This window comes from Hibiscus syriacus, unplaced genomic scaffold (genome assembly GCF_006381635.1).
Source record: "Hibiscus syriacus cultivar Baekdansim isolate YM2019G1 unplaced genomic scaffold, ASM638163v2 tig00110123_pilon, whole genome shotgun sequence".
Taxonomy (NCBI): domain Eukaryota; kingdom Viridiplantae; phylum Streptophyta; class Magnoliopsida; order Malvales; family Malvaceae; genus Hibiscus; species Hibiscus syriacus.
In genome coordinates, this window is record NW_024062599.1 from 623829 (window position 1) to 636921 (window position 13093).

Genomic DNA, 13093 nt, shown 5'->3' on the forward strand with positions numbered 1-13093 from the left:
CTTTATCATTAGGAACTACCTCAATAGAATAATGACTAAGCTTGTTGTGTTTAGCCTCATACTCATGCACTGCTCGATCGCCTTGTTTCAAATTAAGAAACTTCAACATCATTAACGACATAAACTGCTCCCCGATGTACTTGTTCATAAACTCATCTTGAAAGAATTGCCAGGTCACTTGTTCAGGTGATGCATACATCGTAGTATTTGACCACCACACTGGAGTTGATCCTCAAAGTAAAGATACAGCTCCACCCAGCTTTTCAGAATCTGAGCATTGAAGACTTTCCAACACTACCGTAACATTATTTAGCCGTAAATCAACATCCATCAAACCTTCATCTTCTTCTTCCCAGAACTCAGGAGCTCTCAAACTTCTCAACTCTTTTGGGATTAAAATCTGTGGTGCTGGAGAATAAGGGGAGGTGGAGGAGGTTAGAACCGAGTCAAAATGCCATTGAGAGTTTGCATAAAGGCTCTAAACTCTCCCACAGGCATATCTTGATGTACAAGCACACTAGCATTTTCAGATGGGATTGAATGCTCACTATTAGCTTCATAGCTCTTGTTACATGACCATTCTCTAATTTCTTGACCATTAGCTCTTCTTAAATTCTTATAATCTGACATCTAATATAACTTACGTAAGGATAATACTTAATTTAGCAAGGATATACATCGATCATATTCGAATTATACCCTATCAGTAACCTTATCATCTTAGTGGCATGCAAATCGTTTTTACATCAAAATACACTCGATTTCGGCCGATAATTGAGTAAACCTGCAGCTTTGATACCAATAAGTGTAACACCGAATTTCCCGTATACATTTTCATACACGAGTCATATATCACATCACTTATAAAACTTTCCACTTTTGAAAAACCAGTATAAAATTTGTTTCCAATCATAAAACATTTTGATTTAATAAACTGAAACATTCATTTACTTACACTATGTAAATATATCATAAATGTTCGAGCATCTTTAAAAATTTTACATCATCATAGTTCAAAATATTTTTTAGAGCATTATAATAGATCTATTACATGCCAGCTAACAACATCAAAAGTAGACATAGTTTTTCGTACAGTTACTGATGAGGCGACCCTTGAATGAAATATCAGATGCACTCATTACTCTTCTCGCTAAAACCTACGCGTGAAATAAACACATGTTAAGTATTTACTTAGTGAGGCAATAACACTAAAGAGGTGAAATCAAAACATTTGTATATCATAACTATCAAATTATAATTTATTGTTTTCAAATCAATATAAGTTCTTTGGGGTGAACACGTAGAGGCGATACGGTCATTCATAAACATTTTATGAATTTTTGGGTTGCACACTTAGTGCCAAAATGGTCGTTCATAAATATATTATGAATTTCGTGGGTTGCACACTTAGTTTCGATATAGTCATTCATAAACATATTATGAATTCAGTGGGTTGTACACTTAGTGCCGCTAGTACACATAATACTAATATAACAATGCAACATATGCATTTAACCAAATGCAACAATAACCCTGAAGAATATCAAGGCATTTTTGAAATGAACTCATTTATTGAAGAAGAAATCGAATAATTTTGCTAGAAAAATTTCATTCCGCTAGCAAATAAGGAATGTTCGATTTATGATGAAAGCTTAGAACATCGTGACAAATTTCCAGATGGGGTGGAACAATCTAGTTTACTACTATCTAGATCAGGTATTAACTTTGAACCCCTTGATTTTGATGAATTTATTCCTCTTAAGCCATCGTTATTGCGTGCACATACCCTAAAACTAAAACCTTTTCCAGGGCATCTTAAATATGTTTATTTTGGTAGTGATGATACTTTACCTATGATTATTTCATCTAAACTTACTACTAAGAACAGAAAAGTTTGTTAAGTGTTTTGTCGCAGCAGAAGAAAACGCTTGGTTGAACTATGGTTGATTTAAAAGGGATTAGTCCCACGATTTCCATGCACAAGATCCTGCTAGAAAAATGCCATGGTAACTATTTGGAACCACAATGAAGACTCAACCACGTTATGAAGGAATTAGTTATTAAAGAAATACTTAAATTTCTTGATGTTAGAGTGATTTACCCTATATCTAATAGCTCTTGGGTGAGCCCTGTCCAATGCTTGGCAAAGAAAGGTGGCACAACTGTAGTTACCAATGAGGATAATAAGCTATTGCCCACTCACACTGTCATTGGATGGAGGATATGTATGAATTATCGTAAGCTCAATAAAGCTACAAAGAATGATCATTTTCCTCTACCCTTTATCGATAAAATGTTGGATTGATTGACAGACAAAACATTATATTGCTTCTTGGATGGATTTTCAGGGTACAATCAAATTTCCTTCGCATCAGATGACCAAGAGAAACTACATTCACTTCTCCCTATGAAACTTTTTCCTTAAAGAGGATGTCTTTTAGACTCTGTATTGCCCATCAACTTTTCAGTATTGCATACAAGCCATCTTTTATGATATGGTTGAGACTTTCTTGAGATATTCATGGATGGTTTCTTCCTTTCTTGAGATGAATTCGAGTGATGCCTTGGCAATTTGAAAAAAAATTCTCAAGAGATGTGAGGAGGTTGGTCTGGTTTTGAACTGGGAGAAAATCCACTTCATGGTAACTGAAGGCATTGTTTTAGGGCAAAAGATATCTCACAATGGCATTGAGGTGCATTAAACGAAAATTAGAGTAATTGAAAAATGTCCATTGCCTACTTTTGTCAAAGGCATAAGCAGTTTTCTTGGACACAGTGGCTTTTATAGATGATTTATCAAGGACTTCTCCAATATCTCTAAGCCCCGACAACTTTTCAGCGTTGCAGGCAAACCATCTTTTTGATATGGTTGAGGACTTTCTTGAGATATTCTTGGATGATTTCTCCCTTTTAGAGACAACTTCGAACGATGCCTTGGCAATTTGGAAAAAGTTCTCAAGAGATGTGAGGAGGCTGATATGGTTTTGAACTGGGAAAAATGTCACTTCAAGGTGACTGAAGGCATTGTTTTAAGGAACAAGATATCTCACAAAGGCATTGAGGTGGATAAAGCGAAAATTAGAGTAATTGAAAAATTGCCATTGCCTACTTCTTTCAAGGGAATAAGGAGTTTTCTTGGACACACTAACTTTTATAAAAGATTTATCAAGGACTTCTCCAAACTCTCTAAGCCTTTATGCACCTTTCTTCAAAAAAACCAGCCCTTTGTGTTTGACGAGTTATGTCTAGGCGCATTCATTGAGCAAAAATAATGATTGATCTCGGTGCCCATAGACATCACCATCTGAGCTGATGTGTGATGCAAGAAATTATGCCATAGCATCTTTTTTGGGGCAACACTAAGGTAAAATTTTTCATGTCATATACTATGCTAGTCATACCTAGAATGAGGCACAAATGAATTACACAACCACCGAGAAAGAATTACTTGCCATATTATTTGCATTTGATAAATTTAGACCATACGTAATAAGAACTAAAGTTATTATTCAAACTGATCACTCAGCTATTAAATACTTAGTGAACAAAAAGGATGCCTAGCCTAGACTAATTAGGTGGATCTTACTTTTGCAAGAATTCGACTTAAAGGTTTTAGATAAAAAAAGGTACTGAAAACTAAGTTACTGACCATTTATCTAGGCTAGAGAACAATTCTAAATGCCATGACACTGTATATATTCAAGAGATATTCTGTAGTACTACAATTCTGTGGTACCCTAACCTTGTTAATTTTTTTTAATGGTATACTGCATTTTGATTTGAACAGCCAGGGTAAGAAAAAGTTCAAGAACGATGCAAGGTTTTATTTTTGGGATGAACCATATTTATTTAAACATTGTGTTGACCAATTCATTAGACGATGTGAACCTGAAGAATAACAATGACACAATCTATATCATCATTGTCATACAGCCCCAAGTGGAGTCCACTTTGGAGGAGCAAGGATGCCAGCGTTTTGTAGTCAGGCTTTTATTGGCCAACTCTATTAAAAGATACTCAGGTATTTTACAAGTCCTGCGATCAATTCCAATGCCCTGGGAACATATCCAGGCGACATGAAATGCCACTCCAAGGCATTCTAAAAATTAAGTTGTTTAATGTTTGGAGCATTGATTTCATGGGACCATTCTCATCTTCTTGTGGTGATATATACATTTTGCTTGCCGTGGATTATATATCCAAGTGGGTGAGACAATTACGACATCAAATAATGATTCCAAAACCGTTTTTAAGTTTTTGCATAAACACATCCTCACTCGGTTTGGAGTACCTCGAGCCATTATTAGCGATGAGGGAACCTACTTTGATAACAAGTTGATTACCAAGGCATTTAGAAGATATGGAGTCTGTCACAAAATTTCCACAGCATACAAGCCAAATACGAATGGCCAAGTTGAAATATCCAACCGTGAGATTAAGCAGATCTTAAAAAAAATGGTGAATCCGAGAGGGAAGGATTGGTCACCAAAGTTAGATAAAGCACTTTAGGCATATAGAACAGCTTTCAAGACACCTCTGGGCATGTCACCTTTCAAGTTGGTGTATGGGAAAGCTTGCCACCTCCATGTCGAGCTAGAACGAAAATCTTATTGGGTCATTAAGAGGTTAAATTTCAATGCTCAATTAGCTGGAGAGTAAAGATTGCTGGAACTCAATGAGATGGAAGAGTTTAGGGCACAAGCATATGAGAATGCCAAGATATATAAGGAAAGGAGTAAAAAGAGGCATGACCAAAAGTTGATGCTACAACATTTTCATGTTTTTCAACAAGTGTTACTTTACAATTCCAGACTTAAGTTTTTCCTTGGAAAGCTCAAATCTAGATTGTCAGGACCTTTTGAGGTGCATCATATCTATCCCTATGGAGCTTTTGATATCAAAAATGTTGACGATGGGGAGTTCTTTAAGGTCAATGGTCAATGCCTGAAAGTTTACAATGGAGCTCCAATGTTGTGTGACAAGTCGGTGTTGTATCTGTACGATGTCTGACTGTGCCTAAACCATGAACAAAAATTCAATGCCACGACATTGAATTATGTTGATTGTGCATAAATAAAAAATTTATTTTTCTTTTTTCTTTATCTTTATTTTTATTTAATTATTAATAGATAATGACAATTTTTTTGTATTGTAGGGACCCACTAAGACCAGGGATGTACGAAGGAGCGGTTACAAAGGGGAAGGAAAAATATAAAGCAATTAAAGGGGGAAATATTATTTTATACTTTCTTTATTTTATTTTATTTCTATATATTTATTTCTCTCTCTACATTGTCCTTTCACATCACATTTAATTTTACAATTTAATTTTTCTTTTTTCCACCTACCCCTTTTACCCCATCCACTCATTTTTTTAATCGTCCACTCACTCCATCTCTCCCATTATTTTTGTTAACTTTTCTTTTTCATCTTCTTCTTCTCTCATTTTCCTCCATAACCGACACCATTGAAGCAAAACAAACTCTCAAATTTTTGTAATTTTTCCTTCAAATCACTATATAAGTGGTACGAACTACTATCCCTCAGCAGGTTATAGATGATTCAGCAAAGGAACAATTTCAAAATTTCAAGAACCATAAGCTTTTCTTTCAGTTGGGGTTCATTTTCACTAAGGGAAAAGATGGTGGTTTTGGGCTCGATGTGAAGGAAATTGTTGAGCCATTGAAATAGAACAAGTTTGCAAGGCACCCCGACCCCGTTAACACCTCTTTAGTAATAGAGATCTATGCAAATATTTCTAAACCAAATCAACATGCCAGTTTTTTCGAGGTAAATATATTTATTTTACACCCTCTGCCATTAATTGTTATTTTCATTTACAGAGAGTTGAAGATCAATATACAAACTTTGAGAAAGATGCTGACAATGCAACATAAGAATGAGTCCTTGAGGATTTATGTTTTTCGAATACCACTTAGAACAGTTGCCAGACCAGTCGTTACTCAATTAATAGGGAACGCCTTCAACTGCGCATTTCATGAAGCATAAGCTCATGCCTACCGCTGACAATACAACGGGATGTTGTGGTGGAGTCATGTTGCAAGAAATGATTCCCCATATCGAATGGAATTTTTTGGGTTTCCCGGATGAAATTCTGACGGCATTTGATGCTGAGGCATCTCCTGAGGCCAATGATGTTGAACCTCCCATGGTTGAGCCAGTCCCCTACTATGGAATCTCTTGTAGTACTATTTGAACCAACCCCCAGTCCAATTGTTGCACCTTATCCCGCCCGTCAGACCAATCGTCATACTAAGACATCGACATGGTGTGTTAATATTTCTCACTATTATTCAACTTCTTCTGATTCTAGTCCCACACCACTCCAAAAAATAACAAGGCATGAAGTTGCTAGCACCTTTACCGCAACACCGCTACCACCATAAGAAAATTGAGGTACCTCATTTTGCACTAATTTTGTATTCCAGAACATTGCATTTTGTTTCATTACTTAATTTGTTTTATTAAGAATTGAGGACAATGATTATCTCAAGTTTGGGGGAGGTAGTGTCTTTGTAGTACATATGCAAGATAATGTTAGCATAATATTATGCCATGTCATCAGTAAGTGGTAGCAAAATTAGATAAAATGTTTTGGTGATACCTGACAACTGTCGTTTTGATGTCAAAATAAACTCCTTATTCCCAATAGAATATAAGAAATACGTAGTAAAAAGAGAAAGGGTCAATCCAAAGGGACTTAAAAAATTCCCAAATTTCGGTTTGAATTACCTTGACCAGAAGATATGCAGTAAAAAAAGGGGATTTGATAAAAATAATTAAATAAGATAAAGCAATTTAAAGTAAAAATAAAAAATATAGAGAATGTAAAGTTGAAAATAAATATGGTAAAAATAGCCCCAAGCCTCACTTTGACTCAATTTTCTTCGGATCATCGAATTAGGTTTCCCTTCGGGATTCACGTCGGTTACTTTGTCTACAAAAGTAATCCTCGAGACTCTACTTTCTTTACCAAATACCCAAGGCAATCTTTGATTCATGTTTCAGAAATTGATGTGATCAACATCAATTATCGTAGATCAATAACCGTTTAAGTTCGTGAAGACTGACTCGAATTGTTATTTCAATAACTACTAATTCGGGTCTTAATTCCCTCTTATCAAGACAATCTCGTCAAGTGTGTTCCCAGAAAGACGAATGTGCTTTCAATAAGCTGATCCTTCCCCCTACACATTTAATCACAACAATATCCTGACCAATGTCAATCTTTGATTTTGAAAATTGTTTTGATTTTCGAAATAAGTGCATAGATTGAGAGAGATATTCCAAAGTTATTCAAGTTGTTTTTAATTCTCACGTTGGAATTGAGTAATCGATTTAGCCCTCTGCTTATGAGAAAATTAGCTAAGCATGAAAAAAAGGCATACTTTGCATGTTTAAAAATAAAACTTAAAATAAAAAATGAAAACTTTGAAAAATAAGGAGAAGAAAGAACTTTATAAAACTAGAAATAAGAATAAGAGTGAAATATGAGTTGTGTGTTTTGGCTTACCACAAGAGGTTGTTTATAGCCTCTAAAATCCTAGATATAAACATATAAATTAAAAGAAAAAAAATACTAAAGATAATTCCAAATGTTTTTCCAAATTCAAGCTTTAAAATAAAAATAAATCTCCTAAGATATCTTTGACCGTCACCTTCCAGGAGGTGCTGACTAGATCTTCTATAAAACTTCTACTGACTGGACCTTCTTGAAACTGCCACCTCAGAGCACATCATGCCCAGACTCGTGCCCATGTCTCCAGTCGTGACCAAATAATAAAAAATGAAGAATGCACCCTCTTTACTGCTAATTATGGAAAATAAGATCCTTCACAAAAATAAGCATAACACAACCAAATCAGCAGCAATAAATCCACAAGATCGAAGAATAGACAAGCAAATATTATCGATTTAGAACAATTATCAAATTCCCCCTCACTTATCCCATGCTTCTCCTCTAGTATGATATAATCAAATCAACCAAAAATTAAATTTACCTTTATTTGTCAAGTCTAACATTCGAGGAAACAAGGTAGAGACCACAATAATCATCCAAGTTAAGACACCAATCAATTGAACATCACCAATTGGAACAAGTTAAATACAATTGTAATATCCATTCATTTATCAATATCAATGTCACATAACTTAACACTTTATAGGGATTCACTGAAATAACTCAATGTGTTTGGAGAATAGAAACGTTCAATGCCAGAACCGACACTACATTGCCATAGGCATGCAAGTAAATCAAATCTCCACTACTAATAAGAACAAGATGCATAAATCAAATGGTCTTTTATTGGTTGTAACAGGGCTTAGGTAAAGGTGGGGAAAAGGATAATAATATGGCTAAAATTCAAGACAATGAACTACAAATAAGTACAACTCCATCAATTGACTAACTACTACAAGATAAGAAGACATAAACCGTCAAACAACACATTTCATTTAGAACCGAATTGGACTTTTCTATACTTTTATTGTTATTTTATTTTTCCACTTTGTCTCATTTTTGTTTTTTTTTTCTTTTTCCTGCTATTTTTTGAACTATTTTTTAACAAAAATTCTTCTGTTCATAGAGCATGATCATACACCGTGTATATTTTTCAATGGTATTGGAAAAGGGTAGAAAGAGGAATAAAATTAAAAGGATCGAGTTTATTAATGTGGTGTAAAACAAAGAATGGGAATATGCTCACAAGTGGTTAAATAGGGGAAAATGCATGGGTAGGCAATTTATTGGGTAAAACGAAGTGGTTAATCCTAAGATACCCAAATCATTTTTAAGCATCATGTTTGTGTGCAATCTCGACAGTATTTAAAATGTAGGTTCTAGAATAACAATTTCAAATTTGACATACTCAATCCAACAAAACGAGAGAAAAACACTATGCTCATAAGGGCTCAAATCTTTCCAAATTGTTTTTATGCATTGAGCTAAGCGCATTTCAACCAATAAAATCATGGAATATCACAATAAATCTAACTTGATCTTAATTCATACTATTCGTTATCAATAATATCTTAACCTAAATAATTATGTGTTCCTAAACAAGCATGGCATACAAAAAATATTCAACAAAACAAAGAAATTCAATGGAACTTTCTGTTAATCCAACAAACACATACTAGCATAAAAGTATAGAGATAACCAAATGAAAATACAATGAAGACTCTACTCCCTCTCACTTAAGGCTTTTTGTCCCAAAATATAAAATTAAGTATGAGAGAAGGAATAGAGAACTCCTTGAATTTATTGTCGACCATTACCACGGCCACGACCGCGGTGAGAGGCGATAAAAAGAATATATGAAAGAATTTCAACAATATTTGTCTCAATGGTGTTGAGACGATTTGTAGACTCCATCTATTTGTGTTTGCATGTCCGGGCGAGGTGTTGGCGCATTGCGACAAACAAAAACTTGCTCGTTTTGAGGAGTAATGACACCAGGTGGAATAAAGTATGGTGTTCTTGGGGTTCCAACGAGTAAGTTCATCGAGTCCAAGCATCACTCACCCAAGGCATATATAGAAAAAACATAAGTAGACATCGTAACATCAAAATTAGCAATGCGAGAAGATAAATGAGTAATATATAAGTCAGATGATGCAGATGAGTCAGATACACATGATTTGTGATATTAGTCACGAACCCCATAGCAAGATTAAACTCAGAATAGACATTAAAATATGATTTCCACATAATCAAAAGGTAATGACATCAGGAGAGTTAACATTAATAAGACGATATCTGGGAAAAAGTAAAAGTGGCGTAAAATTCAAATACAAGTTTATAAAACGTTCCATAATTAATCATCGGTTATAACGTCCAACCAATGACAGCAAAGTAAGTGTTGACATACTCACGTAAATGCAAAGTTTCTAAGGTAGGGTCGGAACATATTTACCTACCTGAAAAGGACGATGCCTTACCGACTCCAAACGCACCAATTCCTCATTGGTGCATTGTAAATAACCTTGCAGAGTTTAAGTTCAGGATTCTCATGAGTAAGCAGTGGTCTTCTATGAAAAAATAATTATTTGGGGTAGAGGAGTGAGACGGTGAAGTAAGCTGCCCGGGTTGATGTCATGAACTAAAAACATCATCAAGTGGTGAGGTAGGTGGAAAACTGATATCAAAATCCTCTGTAAAACTATAAACTGAATGGTACATTAGTAATGGTTAAATTGAAACAGAATCAGAATTTACTCGGGAGTATGGTCAGAGATTGTCGAATGCATTGAACACGATGAAAAATCTGACGAGCGTGGACGAGAAAAAAAATAGGCCACGGTTGGCATGGAATGCAAGGACAGTTATGGAGAGCGTGGTGGAGATGGACGATGAATAATGCTCTGTCCAGGGCATAAAGAGGCAGTGGGTGTGAACGCTGAATGATACAGCGTGGACAGTGAGGGGCGTGGCCTCGGCCTCGCATCTGGCGAGAAGCAGGTTAGCAAGGACAGTTATGGAGAGCGTGGTGGAGATGGACGATGAATAATGCTCTGTCCAGGGCATAAAGAGGCAGTGGGTGTGAACGCTGAATGATACAGCGTGGACAGTGAGTTGGGTGCGTGGCCTCGGCCTCGCATCTGGCGAGAAGCAGGTTACAGTGGTTGTGGCTCAGAATCACTGGAACCTTAATAAAGGCTGGTGCGTTGAGCCAGCAATGCCCACCGAGAACAGTTTATGGTACAGCGTTATGGTGTTGTTGGATTCTTGTGCAAACCATTATGAGTAGCAGCGGATTGGTTTGTGATGATAGCCTCCTTTTTTATTCTAATCTCCCCATGATTTGAGTCAGTTGGCTCATCTACTTGTCTATCTATTGGAAGTGGGCTTCAGTACGAATCTGAATTTTTTCCTGGAAAAGTGCTAACCTCTCGACAATTGACTCTAATGATGTCTTATGTGGCTGTTGTGGTGGAGGAGGTATCGCTTGATAATCTTGATTCGACCTTAAGTTTTGAGCATAACTAAAATTCGGATGATCACTCCATCTGGGTTATAAGTATTGCCGTATGGATTGTAAGCTCTTTGGGGAGGTCTTGGAAAGTTTCTGACTGCATTGACTTGAGCTGCTGCGTCATCTTGAATCAGTTGACAGCCATCTTTCGGATGATCAAGTAATGCACATAATTCACACGATCTGTTAGGTCCTGTCTTTCCTATAGCAAGAGAGTTGACAACTTCAATTAACTTATTTATCTTATTTTCTAAGGAAGGTGAACTTATCTCATGAACCCTTCGAGGAGGTTTATTATTTGAGCGAAATTGTTTGGTGTTTGCGGCCATTGTGGAAATTAAATCCCTAGCCTCAGTAGGAGTCATATTCACCAAGGCTCTACCGCTGTCAGCATCGATCATCTTCATCTCCAGGGGAGATAATCCTTAATAAAAGTATTGAAAGAGTGCTTGTTCAGTTAACCCATGTTGTTGACAACTAGAACATAACTTCTTAAACCACTCCCAGTAGTCGTAAAGTGACTCTCCATCAAGCTGCTTGATTACAAGTATTCTCCTTCGTAGTTCACTTGCTTTCACCACAGGGAAAACCTGTCAAGAAAAAGATGAGTCATTTGAGCCCATGTAGTAATAGAATTAGGGGTAGATAAAATAACCACTCCTTAGTTGAATCTGCTAAGGAAAAAGGAAAAGCTCTAAGTTTTATTTTTTCCTCGGTTACTCTTTGTGGTCTCATGCCGTAGCAGACCAAGTGAAATTTCGTGAGATGTTTGTGTGGATTCTCATTTGGCAATCCACAAAATGTAGAGAGGAGATGAATAAGACCAGTTTTCAACTACTATAGAGTTTCTCCTTGGGGAAAATCAATTCATAAAGGCTCCTTTTCAGTGGGTGTTGCAGCTAACTCCCGGATATGGCCATCGTAATTGGTTCAGTATTAATGGATTCACCTGAATTTGATTCTGATTCTGGATTTGATTTTTATGTCAAAATAAATTAATTCTTCTCGGTTAACAAATAAAGGAAAATTCATAGTATAGAGAAGTAAGGTGATTAAGGTAAAAAAATGAGAAAATAGGGGGTTTTGATAAAAAATGATTAAGTGATAGGAGAGTTTAAATAAAAAGGTGATTAAGGTAAAAACTGAGAAAATAAAGATTTTAATTAGAGTCAGTAAAAACAACCTAAAGCTTTACTTTGACTTTATTTCTTTTAGATCATCGAATTGGATTTTCCCTTCGGATTCACGTTGATTACTTTGTCTAAAAGGGTTATCCCCGTGACTCTATTTTGCATACCGAATACCTAAGTCAGTCTTTGATTCCGGCTTTGGAAATTGATATAATCAACATCAATTGTCATAGATCAATTACCATTTAAGTTCTTGGTGACTAACTCAATTATTGCTTCTATAACCGTCAATTCCTATCTCAATTCCCGCTTTGCGAAGCTATCTCACCAAGTGTGTTCCCAGGAAGTCAAATGTGCTTTCTATAAGCCGAATCTTCCTCCCACACATTTAATCGATACAACAATCTAGACCAAAGTCTATGTTTGATTTTGAAAACTGTTTTAATTTTGAAAAATAACCTCAGAGATTGAGAGAGATATTCCAAATATATTAAGGGACTGTTTCAATTCTCCCGTTGGAATTGAGTTATCACTTCAGCTCTCGGTTTATGAAAAATTTAGCTAAACATGACAAAAGTCATACTTAGCATATTTAAAAACAAAGCTTGAAAATAAAAGAAAAATGAAAAACTTGAAAAGTAAAATAAAAGAGAAAGCTTTAATAAGACCGGAAAGAAGAAGAGAATTGTAAAAGTTATGTGTTTAGGCTTACCCCAAGAGGGTATTTATAGCCTCTCAAAGCCTAAGGATAAACAAATAAATTAAAATAAAATAATCCTTAAGATAATTTTTTTTCTAAATTCAATCTTTAAACAAGTCTCCTAATGCAACTCTGCTCGTCCATCTTCCAGAAGGCACGCTGAGTAGATCTTTTAGAAATCGCCGCTGACTAGACCTTTTAGAAACTGCCACGTCAAACGTGTTGTCTCCAAAGTCGTGCCCATGTCTCCAGCCGTGACTAAATAAAAA

At 35.8% G+C, this 13093-nt stretch overlaps 1 protein-coding gene across 1 annotated transcript; it reads left to right on the forward strand.

The window, feature by feature from the left end:
* Positions 1-4680: 4680 nt before the first annotated feature.
* LOC120215543 lies at positions 4681-5010 on the forward strand. The gene has a single exon (XM_039213201.1). The coding sequence runs from the start codon at positions 4681-4683 to the stop codon at positions 5008-5010; it is 330 nt and encodes a 109-aa protein (XP_039069132.1).
* Positions 5011-13093: the final 8083 nt, after the last annotated feature.